The 21,501-nt window shown below is 57.2% G+C and overlaps 1 protein-coding gene across 1 annotated transcript in view; it reads left to right on the forward strand.

The window, feature by feature from the left end:
• Nucleotides 1-21,501, forward strand: part of LOC136328448 (maestro heat-like repeat family member 5) — a 44,751-nt gene that overhangs the window by 13,120 nt on the left and 10,130 nt on the right. The window contains exons 7-19 of the mRNA XM_066264611.1: nucleotides 1,669-1,776; nucleotides 2,056-2,172; nucleotides 2,624-2,743; nucleotides 3,692-3,838; nucleotides 4,193-4,315; nucleotides 5,064-5,143; nucleotides 6,081-6,291; nucleotides 6,977-7,072; nucleotides 10,610-10,714; nucleotides 12,017-12,194; nucleotides 12,458-12,591; nucleotides 17,572-17,721; nucleotides 18,615-18,769. Of these exons, the coding sequence (XP_066120708.1) occupies nucleotides 1,669-1,776; nucleotides 2,056-2,172; nucleotides 2,624-2,743; nucleotides 3,692-3,838; nucleotides 4,193-4,315; nucleotides 5,064-5,143; nucleotides 6,081-6,291; nucleotides 6,977-7,072; nucleotides 10,610-10,714; nucleotides 12,017-12,194; nucleotides 12,458-12,591; nucleotides 17,572-17,721; nucleotides 18,615-18,769 (1,724 nt within the window). The remainder of the gene's footprint in view (nucleotides 1-1,668; nucleotides 1,777-2,055; nucleotides 2,173-2,623; nucleotides 2,744-3,691; nucleotides 3,839-4,192; nucleotides 4,316-5,063; nucleotides 5,144-6,080; nucleotides 6,292-6,976; nucleotides 7,073-10,609; nucleotides 10,715-12,016; nucleotides 12,195-12,457; nucleotides 12,592-17,571; nucleotides 17,722-18,614; nucleotides 18,770-21,501) is intronic.

The raw sequence follows: 21,501 nt of genomic DNA on the forward strand, positions 1-21,501 counted from the left end.
TGTGTGAGCGGTGTAGTCGAAATAGACCAGCAGCAGCAGCAGCAGCAATATAGGTAATTAATAAAGAAATAAGACAGGAAATCACTCAGGGTATAGACGGCTGGAACAACCCAATTAACCAAATTGATCTAATTGACATTCTTTTCCAACATAAACAGGACATTTGACAGATTCAAGGCTGGGCCATACGTAAAGTTTTTAATAAATGTAACAGGGCTGAAATCAAGCAGAGGACATACAGTTTGCAACCGGAACATAAATTAAAGATCAATAGCGAATAAAAGACGCAGAAAATTTTCAAATATTTGGAAATCAGACAGTACATTTGTTAGTAACCCGGGCTCATCGCAGAAATCACAGGGGGGCTTGGAAAGTACTCAAGCCGAATGACAAGGAGAACGCCACACACGGAAATTTTGGGGTCCAACAGAGAGCCGTGCTTAGAAAGAAATTTCTTTTATCTTTTTAAATTCCTGTGTTGGAAAAGAAAAGAAGAAAGGCATCTAGTGTTCTCTAAACCCTCGTTTTAAGAAGCTCTCATACAAAGAGCACACTAAACCCAAAGTTCGTGGACTACAAGAAGTAATAAAAATTAGAGGAGGATTCAAAGAAAGTTTCTAAAGGAACAAACAACAGAGAGTTTAAAACCTACACAGTAGCCTGACCAGGCAGTGGCGCAGTGGATAGAGAATCAGACTGGGACGCGGAGGACCCAGGTTCAAAACCCCAAGGTTGCCAGCATGAGCTCAAGGTCACTGGCTTGAGCAAGGGGTCCCTCGGTCTGCTGTAGCCCCCCTGGTCAAGGCACATATGAGAAAGCAATCAATGAACTAAGAGGACCCAAGCTGTGGTGAGCTCAGAGCATGACCAGGGGCAGGGCTCCTCAGGTGACCAGGGGCAGGCTGAGCCTGTGGTCAGGGCCAGTCCATTTTGGGATGGGCCGAGTGCTGGGTCCTCACCTCCCTCTGCTCGGGCCACTCGTGGGATGTCTCTAGGAGGGTGCACAGGTGTGTCGCAACGAAGAATTGATGCTTCTCATCTCTCTCCCTTCCGCTCTGTCAGTTCCTATCTGTCCCTCTCTGTCTTTCTGTCACAAAACAAAAAAAAAAAACCCTACACAGCAGGTCATTCAAAAAAGACTGACAAAGTGATGAGCTCCTTGATAGGTTGATCAAGAAGACTTAAACACACACACACACACACACAAAGGTAGAAATAATCAAGTATTAAGAACAAGAAAAAATAAAGAAAATTAAAACAAAAAACACCAGTATCAGAAAAGCAGGAAGAGCACCACACAGCCTTCACACCTCAAACGGCAACAATGTAATATGACTCCAGTGAATGAGGCCATTTAGCTAGAACAGACAAAAGCCCTCAAAAGCACAAATGACCAAACTGACAGAAGATACAGAAACTCTGAGCAGTCGGAGGAAATTCTACAGCACTATACACCTGTGCACCTGGGCTCAGGCGCTTCACTCGTTAATCCCATCACAGTCGAGAAAGAACGACACCAATTCTGCATAAATTCTCAGAAGAGAGGAGACAAAAGGATGATGAGTCAGGGCACCGAGTGGCTGGGGGTGGGCCGGGCTGGTGGAGACCCTCCCCTTTTCACAGGGAGAGCTCTGGCCCTACCCACCCCCACCCCCCATCTGCTCGCAGATAGCCGGGAAGTCAGTCCAGTTCCTGAACACAGACATGTGGTCCAAGGAGCTGCAGTGGGCACTCAGCAAGCCTGACCGGACACATCAGGAGCAGCCCCCAGAGAAGGTGGCCACACTCCACCGCCCCGCGGGTAGCCCCAGGCCCTAGAAAGAAACTGGCAGACCCAAGAGAAAGGTCCCCAGGGGTGTGGGGACCTGAGCAGTGGACTTAAAGCCACACCCCCAAAGCTCCACCACCGGGGGGGGGGGGGGGGGGGGGGGGGGGGGGGGGGGGGGGGACTGATGGTCGCACAGAATTCTGCAGGAGCCCTGGCAGGCCCTCCAGGTGGACGGGGATGGACAGAGGTGGGACAGGCTCAGGACAGGAAGCTGAACCCTCCCCCAGGCCTTCCTGTTCATCTACTATGGGCTGATCCTTCAAGCTGAGGAGAACAGCGCCACGGTCAGGACACACCTGTGCACCCTCCTAGAGACATCCCACGAGTGGCCCGAGCAGAGGGAGGTGAGGACCCAGCACTCGGCCCATCCCAAAATGGACTGGCCCTGACCACAGGCTCAGCCTGCCGCTGGTCACCTGCAGAGCCCTGCCCCTGGTCATGCTCTGAGCCCACCACAGCTTGGGTCCTCTTTGTGGTCACAGACCCAGTTCCTGGACCACCATCCCCACCTCTGGCTCATGTCTGCTCAGAGCTGGGAGTGGGAGTGGGAGTGGGGAGTGACTATAGGCCTCCAGGGAGCCACCTCTCCGTCCTGCCTCCCCACCCACCCTCCAGACCCCAGACCCCTATGGGATTGGGCTCAGAGCTGCATGACCTACAGGATGTGCAGGTATGGGAGATGTCTGTGACCTCAGAGGGGGCCCCTCTCTTTCTGGGCCTCAGTTCCCACACCCCGGGAGGGGCCAGGCCTGATCTTGGGACTCCACATGGTGGCTCTGCTTCCCCACCCCTCAGGGCATCGCTCTCACGGTGGGGCTGGCTGCGGTCCGCCACCTGGACCACGTGTGGGCCGTCCTGGAGCAGTTTGGCCGGAGCACACCCATCAAGTGCAGCCTCCACAGCTTCTCCCTAAAGGTACCAGCTCCAGTGTCATCGGGGCCTTGGCAAGGGACTGGGACGTCGGGGCCCTCCCCCTCCAGAAAGATCTGTCCCTCCCCAGCAGGGTCCCCTGGGGCAAGTTAGGGGCACAAGCTTTGGACCTCATGTCCTGGCCTTCAGTTCGGCCCCACCTCTCCGCCCACCTGTAGTGTGACACACACACACACACCCATGCCTCAGCTTGCCCCTTTAATAATTTCTTCCTCCCTTGCCGGCAGTTGTAGTTAAAACGAGCCAGGCGGTGCTCTGTGGCAGCTCCTGCACCGCTGTGGTAACCGCTGTGTGTCTGTTAGTAGTAGCTCTTTTGCCATGGGCCACATATCAAACATGAGACAAGGGCCAGAGGTCAACCTTGTGCCCCCGCGGAAGGATGGAGCGGCCATCCTCACACTGTACCCTGGGTAATTCCCACAGGCAAGAAAAATTTTCCTGCCTGACCAGGCGGTGGCGCAGTGGATAGAGTATCGGACTGGGATGCAGAGGACCCAGGTTCAAGACCCCGAGGTTGCCAGTTTGAGCGTGGGCTCATCTGGCTTGAGCAAAAAAAGAGCTTGCCAGCTTGGACCCAAGGTCGCTGGCTCAAGCAAGGGGTTACTCAGTCTGCTGAAGGCCCGCGGTCAAGGCACATATGAGAAAGCAATCAATGGACAACTAAAAGTGTCGCAATGAAAAACTGATGATTGATGCTTCTCATCTCTCCGTTCCTGTCTGTCCCTATCTATCCCTCTCTCTGACTCTCTCTCTGTTCCTGAAAAAAAAAAAAAAGAATAATTTTCTCTATATTTCTACTGAGGTAAACTGAGGCCTGCCACCCCTCAGGGCACCCTGGTCAGGCCTGCGATGCCTCCCATCATGCTGCTCCAGAACCGGGGTCCAGCAGGGCCCTGATCTGCACCCCCCCCCCCCCCCCCCCCGCAGGGCCAGCTTCCGGAGAACCTGCGGTGGAAGTGGGCCAGCAGCACCATCCTCCTGGCCTACGGTCAGATGGCGGCCAAGGCCAAGGCCCAAATCCTCCCCTGGGTGGACAACGTCCTGTCACGGATGATCTTCTTCTTCCGCTACAGCTCCTGGGTAGTCCAGCGCCCGCGGCCGCCCCTCCCCCTCGCAGGTCCAGCGCCCGGGGCCGCCCCCTCCCCCTCGCAGATCCAGCGCCCGGGGCCGCCCCTCCCCCTCGCAGGTCCAGCGCCGGGGGCCGCCCCCTCCCCCTCGCAGGTCCAGTGCCCGCCGCCCCTCCCCCTCGCAGGTCCAGTGCTCGCCCCTCCCCCTCGCAGGTCCAGCGCCCACGGCCGCCCCACCCCCTCGCAGGTCCAGTGCCCGGGGCCGCCCCTCCCCCTCCCAGGCCTGCGGCCGGCCACGTGGAAGCGGCTCTCACTCTCTCCTGCCCTCTCCACCCCCTGGCTCCCGGGCCTGTCCCCCCCACGCCAGGATGAGACCCTGAAGCACAGCTTCCTCGCTGCCATCCGCATGCTGGTGGAGGCCATCAGCCGCAGCAGCGGCGCCCACAGCTACGAGTTCTCCCAGCTCTCCGAGCTTCTGGAATGTCTGATGGTGAGTGCCGGCCCTGGGGGCAGGGGAGGTGGACAGAGCGAGGGCGCCCACTCCTCAGGCCAGCAGTGTTCACAGGGGGCAATGGCCGGGGAAGGGGGCGGCAGCTGGATTTCTAGAGCCTGTACAAGCCTCCCACGGGCTTTCACACCTGGAAACCAACCCATGTCCCCTACTTCACGCGGTTCTCCCAGGGGCCCTGCGCTGGCCAGCGACGGCCGCCTCACAGCTGACGTCACTGAGGCCCAGAAAAGCCCAGCCCATCCATTCTGCTCATGCTGACTTAGAGACCAGTAGGTCCTAGGGATGGTGGCCTCACAGAGCCCCAGGTTAGGGAGGAAACACACTAGAGACAGACAATTACGAGTCGTCACAGTAGCACTCCCTATTTGCTGAGCTCCTGCTGCGCCTCTTTTCATGCCTGGCGCGTGCAGCAACGCCACGCCACGTTCTCTGAACAAACAGAGCTCGGAGTGGTTGGGGCCGCGCCCAAGGCCACGGAGCTCGTGCACAGGGAGGCAGCATGTAGGCCTGACCCATCTGATTCTAAGGTCCACGCTCTAGTTCTCAACGTGGGGGCCAGGCCACCCCGTGGGCGAGGAGCTGGAGCAGAGTCCTGCGGTGGTCACACAGGCGCTGGGCACTGAGGTCTGCAGGCAGAGATCAGACTTGGTGTCAGGAGTGGGGTCGGCCCAGCCGTGAGTGACAGCGCCCCCCCCCAGTGACAGCACCCCACCCCGGGCGTTCACAGGTTCTGATGGAGAAGGAACCCAAGAACACCCTGTGCACGTCCACACGCCAGCAGGTCATGCACGTCACCTGCAGCCTCTGGTAGGTGCCCAGCCCCCCGCAGGGCCTTCCCGGCATCAGACAGCACCTCGCCATCGCCATCGGGTGGGGGGCCAGCAAGACAGCCCAGCAGGGAGAGGTCAGAGGTCAAGGCCCCGCTGGGCAGGGCTAGCCCCCCCGGCTGTGGAGGCTGGGGGATGGGCAGCTCCTAGGGGCCTGAGCACTCGGTCTGGTACACAGCTGCTCCCCAGAGCTAGCTGACTCCCCTACACACTCAAGGTCACAGCAGTCACTCCGGCAGGATCCAAGCTGCAGGCAGGGTCTAGCGCGGGCTTCCGTAGTCAGAGGAGCAAATACAAAGGAAACTGAATTTACTCTCCAGCCATCATCCCAGGGAAGGGAGGGAGACTCGGGAACCCCAAGGCAGTGGCAGGCCCTGAGTTAGCTGTCTGCCACAGGCGGGGTGACGGGGGACCTGGCCTCCCTGCCCTGGCCAGGACACAGTGGGTCTGACTAGGAAGCGGAGGCTCAGGGCTGCAGGCTCTCCGACTGCAGGGGCACACACCAGGCACCCGCCAAGCATCCTGCGGGCCCAGCCCTGCACGTGGCAGGTGGCAGGTGGAACTGGCGGGCCTTCCCCAGAGTGGACAGACCAGGTTCAAATCCCAGGGGTGCAACCAGGGCAGGGAGATGCCAGACTGCCCCATAAAAGGGTGCCTAGGGGGCAGGATTTTGCGAGCCCCTGCTCCCAGCCTGTCCGGTGAGTCCCTTGCAAATCCCTGCGGAAGTTCATTGCACAGGAGGCTCACCACAGGACACAGAGGGACAAGGCTGGGGAGGCAGAGTATACACGTGAGCCTCTGGTTAAGGTGGAAAGGCGAGAGGGGAGGGAATGCCCGCTCCTGGCTGCACCGGCAGGTGCCCCCTCCCACCCCCAGCTCTCACACCCCTCCCTCCCCGCCTTCTGTCCTCCACACAGTCAACTGAGGCCGACCCTGGACTCAGAGAAGAAATCGCGGTTCCTGTCCGTCTGCCTCCGCAGCGTGCTGACCCTGCCGGAGCTGGACGTCCTAGAGAAGCACACCTGCCTCTTCCTGGAGCCACCCAACATCCAGGTGCAAGCTGGGTGCCTGCACCCCTTCTCCAGCGGGGGCCCTCGGGCAGTACCTCCGGCTCTGCCTGCCGCCCAGGTCCCGGCAGGGAGCTCCTGCTACAGCAGACCCTGCATTGACCTTCCCAGCAGCAACTCAGAGAGCTGAGGGAGCTCCCAGGGCACCCAGGAGGCCGAGGGTCAGTGCCCGAGGGCTCTGTTCTGATGGGCTGTGATGGAGGGTGGCCTGGGTCATTTTCTGTGGCCCCCTCCCTCCCTGCGCATGCCTGGACAGCCAAGCAGTAGAGATTGGGGTCTGTCTAATATGGGGGACCCAAGAATTGGAACCAGCTACGTAACTTACCAGGACCCCTGCAAAATGAAAATGTGGGGCTCTTGTTTAAAATCTATTAAGAGTTTCAAGACGGGGGTGGCTCAGCAGTGCACGGGGCACTCAGAGCCCTTCCAAGATCAGGCCCTGCGCGGGGTGGACACCTAGCAAGCCAGCCTTGCCAGAGATGAACTTGCCTCGGCCACGGGGAATCCTGTACCCTTGGGCAAGCCCAGAGCACCCTCCCGCTCAGTCTCCCCGTCTGTCAAACAGGGCCTGTGCGGGCCCTTCCTGGGCCTGTGTGAGCTCTCTGGGGCGGCCTGGCCTGGGCAGTCTGCAGGAATGGGCAACCCCAGCTCCAAGAGGCCAAAAGCACTCGACCCGCACACGCCTTTCCCCTCTGTCCACCCACTGGGGTTTGGCAGCCACCTGACCGTTCAGTATCCCCACACAGACCCTCTACTGCGAGACCTCCACGGCGCTGGACCAGATGCTGCAGGCCTTCATCACGCAGAACCCCACGGCAGAGGAGCTGCACTTCCTGCTGTCGGTGAGCTGGGGGGCGCAGGCAGGGCTGGGCCCCAGGGTGACCAACTGCAGGAGGAGGTCCTGGAGGAGACGAGGCCTGAAGGGGGGTGGGGGGCAGTGCAGGGGGGGCGCAGGCACGGCTGGGCCCCAGGGTGACCGACTGCAGGAGGAGGTCCTGGAGGAGACGAGGCCTGAAAGGGGGTGGGGGGCAGTGCAGGGGGGGGCGCAGGCAGGGCTGGGCCCCAGGGTGACCGACTGCAGGAGGAGGTCCTGGAGGAGACGAGGCCTGAAGGGGGGTGGGGGGCAGTGCAGGGGGGGCACAGGCAGGGCTGGGCCCCAGGGTGACCGACTGCAGGAGGAGGTCCTGGAGGAGACGAGGCCTGAAGGGGGGCGGGGGCAGTGCAGGGGGGGGCACAGGCAGGGCTGGGCCCCAGGGTGACTGCCTGCAGGAGGAGGTCCTGGAGGAGACGAGGCCTGAAGGGGGGTGGGAGGCAGTGCAGGGGGGGGCACAGGCAGGGCTGGGCCCCAGGGTGACTGCCTGCAGGAGGAGGTCCTGGAGGAGACGAGGCCTGAAGGGGGGCGGGGGCAGTGCAGGGGGGGCGCAGGCAGGGCTGGGCCCCAGGGTGACTGCCTGCAGGAGGAGGTCCTGGAGGAGACGAGGCCTGAAGGGGGGCGGGGGCAGTGCAGGGGGGGCGCAGGCAGGGCTGGGCCCCAGGGTGACTGCCTGCAGGAGGAGGTCCTGGAGGAGACGAGGCCTGAAGGGGGGTGGGGGGCAGTGCAGGGGGGGGGCGCAGGCAGGGCTGGGCCCCAGGGTGACTGCCTGCAGGAGGAGGTCCTGGAGGAGACGAGGCCTGAAGGGGGGTGGGGGGCAGTGCAGGGGGGGGCGCAGGCAGGGCTGGGCCCCAGGGTGACTGCCTGCAGGAGGAGGTCCTGGAGGAGACGAGGCCTGAAGGGGGGCGGGGGCAGTGCAGGGGGGGCGCAGGCAGGGCTGGGCCCCAGGGTGACTGCCTGCAGGAGGAGGTCCTGGAGGAGACGAGGCCTGAAGGGGGGGCGGGGGCAGTGCAGGGGGGGCGCAGGCAGGGCTGGGCCCCAGGGTGACTGCCTGCAGGAGGAGGTCCTGGAGGAGACGAGGCCTGAAGGGGGGCGGGGGCAGTGCAGGGGGGGGCGCAGGCAGGGCTGGGCCCCAGGGTGACTGCCTGCAGGAGGAGGTCCTGGAGGAGACGAGGCCTGAAGGGGAGGGGCAGTGCAGGGGGGGGCACAGGCAGGGCTGGGCCCCAGGGTGACTGCCTGCAGGAGGAGGTCCTGGAGGAGAGGAGGCCTGAAGGGGGGTGGGGGGCAGTGCAGGGGGGGGGCGCAGGCAGGGCTGGGCCCCAGGGTGACCGACTGCAGGAGGAGGTCCTGGAGGAGACGAGGCCTGAAGGGGGGGTGGCCCAGGAGGCTCTAGAGCTGAGCTCTTTAGGGATCACTATGATTTGGGACTAGTGGGGAGGAGGGGCATGGGAGCAGGTACAGCCAAGTGGTGAAGGGGCCTTAAATGCCACACTGAAGGGAGCTCTTGAGGAAACAGGCCATGGTCCAGCCCTGGCCGGGACCTGCCCTCCCACTTCCCAGAGAACATTCCCCGCAGCAGTGTCCCCATCTATAAGGGGTTTTTATGAGCCCACCACCCCACTTCTCACCTGTCTTCTGGGGGCAGGAAAGTGACCAGTCAATAGTCAATGACAGTATCCAGAGGCAGAAAAAGACCCAGACAGGTCAAAGGTCAAGGTCACTGGGACTCTCCTAATGAGGACTAAGGAGAAGGAAGGGAAAGGAAGGGGGAAGGGGGAGGGGGGAGGGGAGGGGAGGGGAGGTGGAAGGGAAGGGGAGGGGAGGTGGAAGGAAAGGGAAGGGCCCTGCAGGCAGAAGGCACACGGGGGCTACGGGCTACGTGAACAGCACACAGGAGTACAATGAGCCCAAACGGAGAGGGTTCTGCATGGCCAGGGCATGAGCAGGGTGCTCAGGGTGAGGTCAGGCCAGCAGGGACTCCCAACCCAGGGGGCAACGATGGAAGTCAGGGTGTGTGAGCATGGCTAGGAAGAAATCGCATCAGCATTTTCACTCACCTCAAGCTGCAAAGTAGTAGCATGTCCCTTCCCCGGGAACGTGGCTGACAAACCACAGCAGTGCCAGAGTGGCTGTCTGCCACCAGTGGAAAAGTCACAGATGTCATAGGGCAAAACTGAGGAGCCACTGAGTCATTTCACCCGCAGGTGTTGTAAAGTACCAAAGGCTACAGAATTAATATTTTAGGAGGCTTGGAGAACATTTTATTAATTTGGGTTAAGGTGTGCAGAGAAATTGTGAGAATAGTCTCTGTACTGTGTGATTGGCATAACCAGGATGGCTCTTGCCATTGTATTGTAAATGAAAAGGGAAGGAAAGCATAGATTCCCTGACATTCCACCACACCTGTGGGGAAAGGAGTGAATGGCTAGCCAGGTGCAGGAAGGGAAAAGCCAAAATAAACCTTTTCTTATAACTATGAGCCATTTGCGGGCATTTGTCCCCACGGAAACTACCTCTCTTATGTAAATGCATGTGGTTAATACCTCTGACTCTGGACAGAGAGATGGCGGATGGACACTAGAAAATATAGGAAGGCCTTTTAATATGTAAAAAGATATCTTTCTACCATTGTGTTGACTTGTAAATTTTGTTTTCTCCAAAATGATGTATGGTTTGCAAATTGAACGTGGTCCTATCATGTTAAAGGACATATGACTATAACCAATAGCGGTAAGGGTCTCCTAATTGCAATTTTTGCTTCTGTATTTCCCACTTACAAAACTATAAAAACTAAGTAGAACAAAGGGCCGGCGCGCTCTCCGTCAGATTTCTGTCGGAGTTCCGGCCGCTTGGCCAAGCTAGACAATAAAGCTTTAATGTGTAAACGACGGACCTTGCTCCTGTCTTCCATAATTCGGGTCCCTCCGAATTTGGATTAACAAAACCACGTCACAGAATCCCCAAGTACTGTTTTCCGTCCAGAATCACTACTCTACTCAGATATCACCTTAACAAAGAGACTCTAATTTGGCTTCAAACTGTTCACCATAACTGGCTTCCTGGGCCTTGGTCTCCCTTTATAACTCCGTGCGTTTAGGACGCACCCAGCAAAACCTTGTTCTTTAAAGGGCCGCGCTGTGCGCGACAGGTTAACAACTGGAGGCTCAGAGGGCTTTGACCAGCAGGCAGCAGGGGTGTACCGGCGACAAAAGGAGGAAAACACTCCCGAGATAGCGCGGCTGTCGGGGGCGTGGGCGGGGCGTGGGCGGAGACTGTACAAAGGACAAAGGAGCCTCACCCCGCAAGGGTGGAGGTTGAGGGGGCGGAGCCTGAGTCTATGGTGGGCGGGCCCTGAGCCTCGCTTATATAAGCTCCTTGCCGGGGGCGTGGCCAGAGCTGAGGTGGGCGGGGTATCAGGTGAGGGTGTGGCCTCGCTGTGGGTGAGCAGGGCCGGGCCAGAGCGGGGTCCCGGGCTACAGCACCCTCCCTGCCCCCCGCCCAACTGCAGCACTTGTACGTCTGGCTGGCGTCGGATAAGGTGCACGAGCGGCAGCGGGCTGTGAAAAGCTGCATAGGACTCCTCAGGTTCCTGCGCAAGAACCTCCACCTGGACGTGAGTACGCGGCTCTCTGGCCCCGCGCCCCACACCCCACACCCTCTCTGCAGTCCCAGCCAAACCCCTCCCAAAGCCCGCCAGGGTTCTTAGGGTTCAAGACCCCGCGTGCCCTTGCCACCAACACAGGGTGGATTCCTGAGTACCCTGCGGTGGCCGGATAACCCACCTTTTTACATATGAGGAAACAAGCCTGGGGGGAAGTTAAGGACCTCTCAAGTCCTCCTAGCTGGGCTTTGAACCCAGGTGCCCTGACGCTTGACCCAGGAGACTGGGCTCTTGTCAATGCACCTTGAAGCCGGACCCTGAACCTCAGCCTCTCACCCATGAAATGGGGAGAAATGATCCCTCAGAGGGTTACAGTGGGAACCAGAGGAAGTGGGGGTCGTGAAGGGCTCCTAAGGTGTGCGTCCCTGCCCCAGACTAGGGTTAGCAGTTACTACAGGGACAGCCACCACCCCATCGCCCCCGGTCCATCATGGAGACACCCTTCTGTTCAGGGGTCCCAGGTTAGCCTCCCTCTCTGTCCCTGCCGTTCCCGGGTTGAATGAACGTCAGCCCGTATTCAGGAAATGAGATGTATACTTCATCTGTCAGTCAGAAATCAGCATTGATTCCTTAAGGTGCCTCGTGGAGAGGTCGGGAAATTAGTTCCTGGGCGTGGTGCTGGCTAGCGAGGTCTGCTGTGCCCACGGCTCACTGCGCAGACTCCTCCAGCGCGCCCATGACGAGGAGGACCCCTTGAGAGGGGATCCAAGTGGCTTCAATTTACTCGAAATCAATGCCTACAGCACGGAACCGGATCGAGGGACAGGCGGGTGCCCGCGGCACAACATTTATGGGGCGCCAAAACACGCTGCCGTCAAGATCGATAATGTTTTGAAGTGACACTCTAAACAATATTAAGTTGGCACGCCGCGGCCCCTGGGCTGGCTGCCTGCTGCTGTAAATAAAGTTTTAGGAGGGAGAACCAGGTCTGGGATTAGGGCGGAGCCGGTGGGGCCGGGTCGTGGAAACGGAGTCCCTCGCTGTCTTTGTTTACAATTGGGCAACTTACTTTATCGCTGCGTTTTCCCATTCCTCTTAATATTTCTAAATATGCCGTGAAACTCTTACTTCTCTTGATCTCTGAGTTTTGTGACCACCCCTTACATTGTGCCCAAACCCAAACCCCAGCCCTGTCACCTGATTGGAGGAGGTCCATTCTGACCTGGCTGCGTGGGAGGGGTGGGGGGGGGCTCCATGGGCTCCGTGGGTGGGTTCTGCCGTTCGAGGTTGCCCCGCACGACCCTCCACCTACAGCCGAAAGAAGATTTCAAACGGATGGGGCAGCTGATGGGCATGCTGGGGGTCCTGTGCCAGGACCCGGACGTGGCCACCCAGAACTTCAGCCTGGAAGGGTTGGGCCATCTCTATGAACTCCTGATGCATCAGAAAGGTGAGCCGCTGCAGACCACCACGGGGGACCCACTGCCACCTAGCCACAGCCTCGGCCCAACCCACACCAGCACTCCTGAGCTCAGATCCCCCCAGCCGGCCCCCAAACCTGCTTCTAACCTCAACCACAGTGCTGTGATGGCCTCACCCGGACCCCCATTCCCAAACTTGGGCACAAGCCTGACTTTGGTTACCAGTGACCCCACCCTAACTCCCACCTGTCCCAACCTAGACCCCAAGCCTGCCTTTGCCCCACGCTCACCCCGCCTGGTGCCGCCCGGCCCACAGAGGCTTTCCTGCAGGAAGCACTTTCCCAGGACAGCAACCACGGAGACCAGCGCTGGACCAGCGGAGACCAGAAGGTGACTCCCGCCGTCCCCCGGAGGATGGTGCTGCTAAAGGACCGCGTCCTCCAGCTTGGCAGCAAACAAGTCATCAAGGTCAAAGCCCTTAGAATCGTGGGCAGGTCTGGGTGGGGGGCCATGGCCATGCTCTGCACCGACCCCCACCGCAGCCCCCTCTAACAGGGTTCCGGCTGCTGGTGCAGCCAGGCTGGACCCAGGGGGTCAGCACCCGGGCCAGGGAGTGCATATTAAAACCTAGGCCAGGATCTCGCCTACGTCGTTGGTAGTTAACTGACAGCTTTTGGAGAAGCCCAGGCCCTGGGGCTGGGACAGGGAAGTGGGGCCTAGAGGGCATTGGAGGGAGGGGCTGGGGACAGACTCGGGGGTCCACAGCCTAGGCTTGAGTCCCAGATCTGTGTCTCACTGCTTCAATCTTGGACAAGCTCCTTCTCTCTGAGCCTCAGTCTTCCTCTGTAAAATGGGCACAGTGGTACCAATGATATCCCAGCCTCCACAAATGGCGCTGTTGGGGCCACTGTCATGGTAGGGGTTCTCTGAGGCACCATACGACATCTTTCCCTTGGAGTCTGGTTTTTGCAGGATGACCACTCTGCAGAAATATACTCTACTCCTCATTTTCCCCTGGCACCCCTCCTCGTCCTCTGCTCCTCCACAGGCACAGCCTGTCTGCCCTCTCCCACTGTCACCTGCTCTACCTTGGCCAGATCCTCCTTGGTCAATGGCTTGAGGGAGTCCAGTTGTTCCCCGGTGTCCCTTCCATCACCACAGCAAACTCCCCTGTCTTTGTGACATTTCATGTTGCATTTGAATTGCATGAGCTCTGAAGGCTGAGCACTGGGTAGGGCTAGGTGCTGGTGTAGGTGGGCTGGGTGGCATGGAGCCTGGTGCCATGTTCTGAAGTGGGCAGTTCATGGTGTCTCTGGACATGACGACTTCGGCTAGCCCGTTCTTGGTGTTGAACCCATGGCTAGTGAAGACCCTGTGTGTGTGCTTGTCAGTTGCCCTCGTTAGACCTTGTGCACTCCAGCCCAGAAGCGGGGTCTCAGGAGGGCCTGGCGCAGGGCCTAGTGGGACAGCCAGCCTTCAATAACCGCCCATTAAGTTGGACCCAGTGCGAAGAAGTGGTAAGGGCCCGGCAGGTTCTGAATCTAGTCCTGGCTGACTCCGGAACCCGAGCTCTCTGCAGCTGCAGTGAGCTGTCAGTGAGGCTGATCAGAAGTTTAACACGGAGACCTAAAGCCCTCAGGCCAGTACATCAATCATCTAGGCCAGAGTGCGGGAACCTGGCTTGTCCACAGTTTATGCCGGGGGAAAAAAAGTAAGAAAGCCTGGGCCAGAGGCAGAGGCAGAGCAGGAAGGGAGCATTCCACTGGCCATCAGCTCAGTGGGGACCAGTGGTGAGGGACGCCAGGGCATTTGGGCCCTCAGATGGACTGAGTTACTTGTAGCGTAATGTCCAGGACCTGAGAAGGGACAGTCTGCCCCGCCTTGCACTGTCCCTGAACACTGAGAATGGCTGTTCAGCCCTCGCTCTCCTATGGATAAGTGGCAGTGATGGACAGGAGCACAGAGAGGGGACAGGATGGGAGAGGGTACTGATCAAGGAAATGTTTGGAGAACAGACCTGGGTTCTAGTCCCAAGTCTGTTCTTGATTCCCTGTGTGGTCTAGGTTCACTGTACCTTCATCACTACCACCTCCTTTGTCATCATCACCACCACCACCACTATTCCATCACCACCTTCATCACCACCTTCATCACCATCATGAACACCACCATTATCACCATCATCACCATCACCACCATCACCACCATCACTACCATCATCACCACCACCACCATCACCACCACCACCACCACCACCATCACCACCATCACCACCATCATCACCATCACCACCACCATCATCACCAGCATCATCACCATCACCAGCATCATCACCATCATCACCACCACCACCACCATCATCACCACCATCACCACCATCACTACCATCATCACCACCACCATCAATAGCATCATCACCATCACCATCACCACCATCATCACCATCACCACCACCACCACCATCACCACCATCATCACCATCATCACCATCACCAGCATCATCACCATCATCACCATCATCACCATCACCACCACCATCACCAGCATCATCACCATCATCACCACCATCACCACCATCACTACCATCATCACCATCATCACCACCACCACCACCATCAATAGCATCATCACCATCATCACCATCACCACCACCACCATCATCACCACCATCATCACCATCATCACCACCACCATCATCACCATCACCACCACCATCACCACCATCATCACCACCATCATCACCATCATCACCACCACCATCACCACCATCACCAGCGTCATCACCACCACCACCACCATCACCATCACCATCATCACCACCATCACCACCATCACCATCATCACCACCACCACCATCATCACCACCATCACTGATTCTACTATCACTGTCACCCCATCTGACATTTATCATGCTCTGAGTTAAAGTAAAACATCCCCAAAGTATTTACCCATTCTGAAATTGTAGTATTCTAGAATTCTGAACATCTAAACACCATTCAAGTTGAATTTCTTTACAAACATTCTAAATCCTAGAACTTGAACTAAAATTTAACATTTTAGAAAAGAACTTTAAATGTAATCTTCTAACAAATGTTCTATTGTAATAGCCTAATATTCTTTTTTAAAAGCTAGTATAAAATATAAATATTCTACTGAAATTATTCTCACATTCTGACAACCAAACCTATTGTTCCTACAAAAATTTTTATCAAAATTTTAGAAGATTTTACTTATTTTATTTTTTTAATTTTATTTATTCATATTTAGAGAGGAGAGAGAGAGAGACAGAGAGGGAGCGACAGACAGAGAGAGAGAAGGGGGGAGGAGCTGGAAGCATCAACTCCCCTATGTGCCTTGACCAGGCAAGCCCAGGGTTTCGAACCGGCGACCTCAGCATTTTCAGGTCGACGCTTTTATCCACTGTGCCACCACAGGTCAGGCCTTTTTTTTGCAAAATTTTAGAAGATTCTAATAAATATTATAACATCCATTATTTAGTACTTTTTTTTTTTTTCATTTTTCCGAAGCTGGAAACGGGGAAGCAGTCAGACAGACTCCAGCATGCTCCCGACCAAGATCCACCCAGCATGCCCACCAGGGGGCGATGCTCCGCCCATCCAGGGCGTCGCTCTGTTGCGTCCAGAGCCACTCTAGCACCTGAGGCAGAGGCCACAGAGCCATCCCCAGCACCCGGGCCATCTTTGCTCCAATGAAGCCTTGCTGCGGGAGGGGAAGAGAGAGACAGAGAGGAAGGAGAGGGGGAGGGGTGGAGAAGCAGATGGGCGCCTCTCCTGTGTGCCCTGGCCGGGAATCGAACCTGAGACTCCTGCACACCAGGCCAATGCTCTACTGCTGAGCCAACTGGCCAGGGCCTAGTACTTATTTTTATATTGAATATACATACAAACATTTAGCACACTTTCAAAAATTTTAACAACTATCCTAACATGCAAAGGATCATTTTATTATCCTTACTATTTTTGCAAACATTGTAATTTTCTATCAGGCTTCCCAGCTCTCGCCCCAACCCCAGGGTTTCATCTTCCTGATGATCAGGTGCTCCAAGTCCCAGCCTTCCACCAGAGCTCTCCGGACGGCTGGGAGTGTCTATATCCACACCATGCAAGGCAGCCACCGGCCACGCGTGGCTCTGAGCACTTGAACTGTGGCCAGTACAACTGAGGAACTGAGTTTTACATTTCACTTAATTAAATCAAGTTTGAATAGCTACGTGCAGCCATGTCGGGTAGCTTCCATATATCAGGCAGTGATGCTAGAGCCTCTCTGGGAAGTCCAACCTGAGCGGCCCCAGGCTGAGCTGCCCTCCCTCTCGGAGATAGTGGTGTGAGGGGGTCCCACCCACCACCTTGCAGGTCTCTGAGAGACTGTATTACCCTGAGCAGCTCATGCTCTGGTATCAAAAGTGACAGTCACCCCCTTTAGAGCTGCCCCTGGGAGAATGGGAGCAGAAGGCAGGGAGGGGGCCCTCCTATGGGACGAGGCCTGGGTTCCAAACACGGTCTGACCCCAACAAGCTCTGCCCTACACAGGGCGAGGGCGGCCCGCACCCCTCTTCAAGCCTTGGGGTTGGTCCAGGTGACTTTGAAGTTCCTTCCACCCCTGAAGTTCAGTTGCTCTCAATTAAAATGCTATAAGGCCTGACCAGGCAATGGCGCAGTGGATAGAGCGTTGGACTGGGATGCGGAAGACCCAGGTTTGAGACCCCGAGGTCGCCAGCTTGAGCACGGGCTCATCTGGTTTGAGCAAAAGCTCACCAGTTTGGACCCAAGGTCGCTGGCTCGAGCAAGGGGTCACTCGGTCTGCTGAAAGCCCACGGTCAAGGCACACATGAGAAAGCAATCAATGAACAACTAAGGTGTCGCAATGAAAAACTGATGATTGATGCTTCTCATCTCTCTCCATTCCTGTCTGTCTATCCCTGTCTATCCCTCTCTCTGACTCTCTCTCTCTCTGTCTCTGTAATAAAATAAAATAAAATAAATGCAAGGCGGGGACTAGAGCCTGGTGTGGCAGCCTAGCTGGGCGGAGGCTAGCAGGGAGGAAGCCCATGAAGGGAGGACAGAGCAGAGGCAGGCAGAGAGGACTCGGCCACGTAGGTCCCCAGACAAGCCCCGGGGTCTGAGCCAGGAAGGGAGCCGGTCTCTGTCCTGTGATGAGCAGGGTCTGAGCCAGGAAGGGAGCTGGTCTCTGTCCTGTGATGAGCATCATGCCTCCCTTCCTGCCCCCCCGGGCTGTGGTCAGCTCAGAGAGATGCACAGACAACCAGGCTACACGTTGGGGGACCCAGAGGAGTGGGGCTCAGGAATGTGGAAGTGCTTGGAGTCTCGAGGCTGCTGGAACAGAGGAGAAGGGGTACAAGCAAAGGGGGAAGTGGCACCAGGAACAGGTGACCCACAGTGATGGCTGCCTCCATTCCTGCTGCTACAGAAGGTCATGAAGTATCTCACGTTGGCACAGCTCACCGACCTCATCTGGACGGCCGTCGAGGGCCTGGGCTCCACCAGCCCCTCCCACGTGCAGGCGGCCTCCAGCATGCTGCTCACTGCCGTCCAGGAGCACGGGGCCAAGCTGGAGACCGTGAGGGGCTGGGGAACCCGCTGAGGGCCGGCCAAGATGGGGCAGAGGGCAGGGGGCTTGCCCAGCAGTCAGTACCCAAGGGCTGGAACCTCTGGGCTAAGGTAGTGGCCCCGAGCTTGAGCCTGAGGGGGGAGACACAGACCCACCCTGATAGGTCCCAAGGAAGCAAAGATGGGAGGGAGGGAGGGAGGGAGGGAGGGAGGGAGGGAGGGAGGGAGGGAGGGAGGAGCAAATGGCCCCAGCAGGTGTGCTGGGGCCCTGGGGGAAGGGGGGGTCAAGAAGCAAACAGGCTTTATAGAGCAGCAGTATGGGAAATGGGGAAGGAGAGGGCATAGCCCAGACCCACCAGGAGCTCTTGGTCTGGTCTGACGGCGGGGAGAGACCCCAGACAGATAAGGACTGGGCAGCACAGGAAATGCATAGGCAACAAAGTGTGCCCAGTGGGGCATTGCCCCCAGGCAGAGGGTGACTAATGCCAGGTCCTGCAGAAGAAACCTCAGGTGGGTGGTACTGGGTCTGGGTACGAATGGATGAGGAAGAGACACCCAGAGTGGCAGGGGAGAGGCATTCTGGGCACAGGGAACAGTATATGCCAAAGTGGCATGTTCAGGAGATGACGAATGGGTGTGTCTGACCCATCCAATGACTGGGTGACATTTAGACACAGTGGAAGACCTCAGATAACCTTGCGAAAGATAGTGGGACTGTCTCCCAGGAGCCCAGAGCAGGGCTGTGTCTCCCCCCTCACATCCCCCCCCCCCCCAGAGGACCATATCTGAAACAGCTCCACACTCACCAGGACGGGGCCTCCCTCCCCCTGCAGGCTCACCAGGATGGGCCTGGCCTCCCCACTTGGGCAGACCCTCTCCCCCACACTCGTCCTCCCTGCACAGGTTGCCAACCTGGGCAGAGCCATCCACCTGCAGCTCTGCTCCATCCGCATCCCAGAAGCCAAGGAAAATGTGCTGCAGGCCATCACCCTGCTGGCCCGGAGCCACACCCCTGAGCTGGTGTCCGCCTTCCTGGACTTCTCCGTGCCCCTGGACAGGTGCCCGGCCCCACCTCCCTCACTGCCCCCTGCCGACCCCCTTCCTCCCCTGGCCCTGCCCTCCTGCGGGTCCCCTCTTAGTCCACGAGGACCCCCACAGGGCTGAGTACAGGGAGGGGCCGTTGAGTCTCAGCTTCATCATAACCTTCTGTAATTGTGAGCTTTGTTATACCTGCTGTGTTTCTGTATCTACCAGATGTGTGTTCTCTGACCTTCAGGGTGTTTTCTCATTTAGAAAAGGCTGTATTTTTGTTCTAGTGGTTACCTTTGTGCTCCCAACCTGGTTTAATGCCCCCAGTCCCTTGTTTTATTACTTGACCTTTCTAATAATCTGGTTTTGCAGGGGTTTTTTTTTTTTTTTTTAATTATTATTTATTTATTCATTTTAGAGGAGAGAGAGAGAGAGACAGACAGACAGAAGGGGGGGAGGAGCAGGAAGCTTCAACTCCCATATGTGCCTTGACCGTACAAGCCCAGGGTTTTGAACCGGCGACATCAGCATTTCCAGGTCAACGCTTTATCCACTGCGCCACCACAGGTCAGGCCTGGTTTTGCAGTTTTTATGCCTATTCTTTAACTCCCACCCGTGGACTGTATCACCCTCGGTAAGGTTACCCTCTCTTCCTCTTTCTGACTCTCATATCCTCCAGTTGTTTTTTTTTCAGTTGCAAGTTTGTTATTAGTGTGTATGCTTACTGAGCTGAGTTCCTTTGCTGGAGTTACCTGCTCATCTCTCTGCTGGATGAAACTCCTCTTCTAAGAGCTTGCTCAAGAAGGGCTCATGGCTTCAGAGCGCCCCCCAGGCCCCCCGCCACCCGGGTTCTTTATGTGGAAAGTTGTTTCATAGTGGAGGACAGCTTGTCTGGGTATAAAATCCCTGGTTCATCTTTTCTTGTGTTTCATAAATGCTGCTCAGTTGTATGCTTGCTTTGTCTTTGAAAAGTTGGACAACGATAACTTATTCACCATGGTGAGTTGTGTGACCTTTTTGAGCAGAGACCTCGTGGGTTTATTTTTTTTTCCTTTATCTTTGAAATGTAACATTTTCCCTAAGAAATGTCTTAGAGTTGATTGTTTATTTCCCCGGGTCCTGATGGGTTCCTACAATATGTAGATTTAAATAGTTTGTTGTTGTTGTTGTTGTTGCTGCTGTTGTCTCCGAAAATTTTCTCTTGGTTATAGTTTCAAACATGAGTTCTGTTCCGTTGTTGTTCGGTGTCTACAGAGAACCCAGCCAGCCAGAGAGGCCGCTATTTCCTCACCTGTCACTCATGTCCACTCCCTCCCCCTTTCTCTGACCCTTCGGACTTCGGTCTTAGATTCGCCTTTATTCTCTTCACTGCTTTGACTGCCTTTCCTCCCTGCCTCTACATCAATCTTCATTTCAGTCCTCTCTCTCTTGGGCACCTGGTGTTCTTTTAATTACTGTTGTTGTTATTATTTCTGAGACAACTTTGTCATTGTTTCTGTCTCTTTTCTGAACTCAGTCCTCTTCTCCTTTCTCATGAGCGGCTGCACGCGCGCGTGTGTGCGTGTGTGTGTGTGTGTGTGTGTGTGTGCTTGTGTGTCCTCCTGTTGACGTGCACAATCCGCAGCGGCTGCTCTCGAATGTTTAAACGCTGGCTCAGGTGCGTTTAGCTGCCTTCGGGGTGTCGTCTTCCCGCTCTTCTGCATCGAGGCGGTTGGTTTTCAGGGGAGCATTCCCTCCTCTGAGGTGTGTTGATTTGCTGTCTTCTGGTTTCTTTGCAATTACTCTGTGGATCTGTTCGTCTTCTTCCTGTTCCTAGAAAACACAACCGCAGCCCTTCCCGCGGAATTTCAGATTCAACAGCACCCTCTCCTGTCGGCTCAGTAAAGTCCGGGTAGCCAGGCAGGCCTCTCCGTGGGGCGGCCGGCCGGGAAGAGGGCCAGGGGTCCCGCAGAGTCCTGGCTTCTCTGCTCTCTCCCACTCCCTTCCACCCTTCCCTTGGGCGTCTTTCCCTTTCGCCCCTTAATGTACAACAGGGGGACTTCCTTCTTTCCGCCCTTTTCTCTCCCCTCCCCACAGCTGCGCAGGCTGACGCCTGCCCTTCAGACCGCGCATGCCCGCCCGTCCCTTTCCCGCCGTTACCCACCATCGCCACGGGGCGGGGCCGGGCGGCACCCCGACACCGGCATCTTTCTTCTCGGCTCATGGTGACAGTGGCATGCGGGTGTTCGCCGGGGTCACGGTTTCTGTGTCGTCTCCCCGGCCCCTTCTTGCCCTGCCTTTGTTCTCAAGGAAACATTGACTTCCGCTGCCTAGGATTTATCCTGACTGCCTTCGTCCTCAGAAGCATTTTCCACATTTCAGCATCTAGGCAGTGGGAGGGCATGTGACATGGGGGGGGGGGTGCTTACACCTAGCCGCTCGGTCCCCTGGGGGCACTATCCGCCTGCACCTGCCAACATTTCCAATTTAAACTCCGGGATTGAGGTCCTGTGGGGCCACACTGCTGGTGCGAATCAGACCCCGAGGCGGGTTCTGTGATTCAGATCCCCGGGAGACCGGCCTCCTCCCCCCGCCCCCCAGTGCGCTGGCGGAGGCACGCGGCAGCCTTGCTGTTTCTCTCTGCGAGGCAGGTGTCCCGTTCCATCACATTCCCGCTGTCCCAGCGGCCCGTGGGGTCCCCGCGCTAGGATGGCCTTACATTGACGCCCTGGGTCATTCTGTCTGACGAGTACGGGAGAGAACAGGGCATGTCCTACCAGAC

This window comes from Saccopteryx bilineata, chromosome 3 (assembly GCF_036850765.1).
Source record: "Saccopteryx bilineata isolate mSacBil1 chromosome 3, mSacBil1_pri_phased_curated, whole genome shotgun sequence".
NCBI classification, from domain to species: domain Eukaryota; kingdom Metazoa; phylum Chordata; class Mammalia; order Chiroptera; family Emballonuridae; genus Saccopteryx; species Saccopteryx bilineata.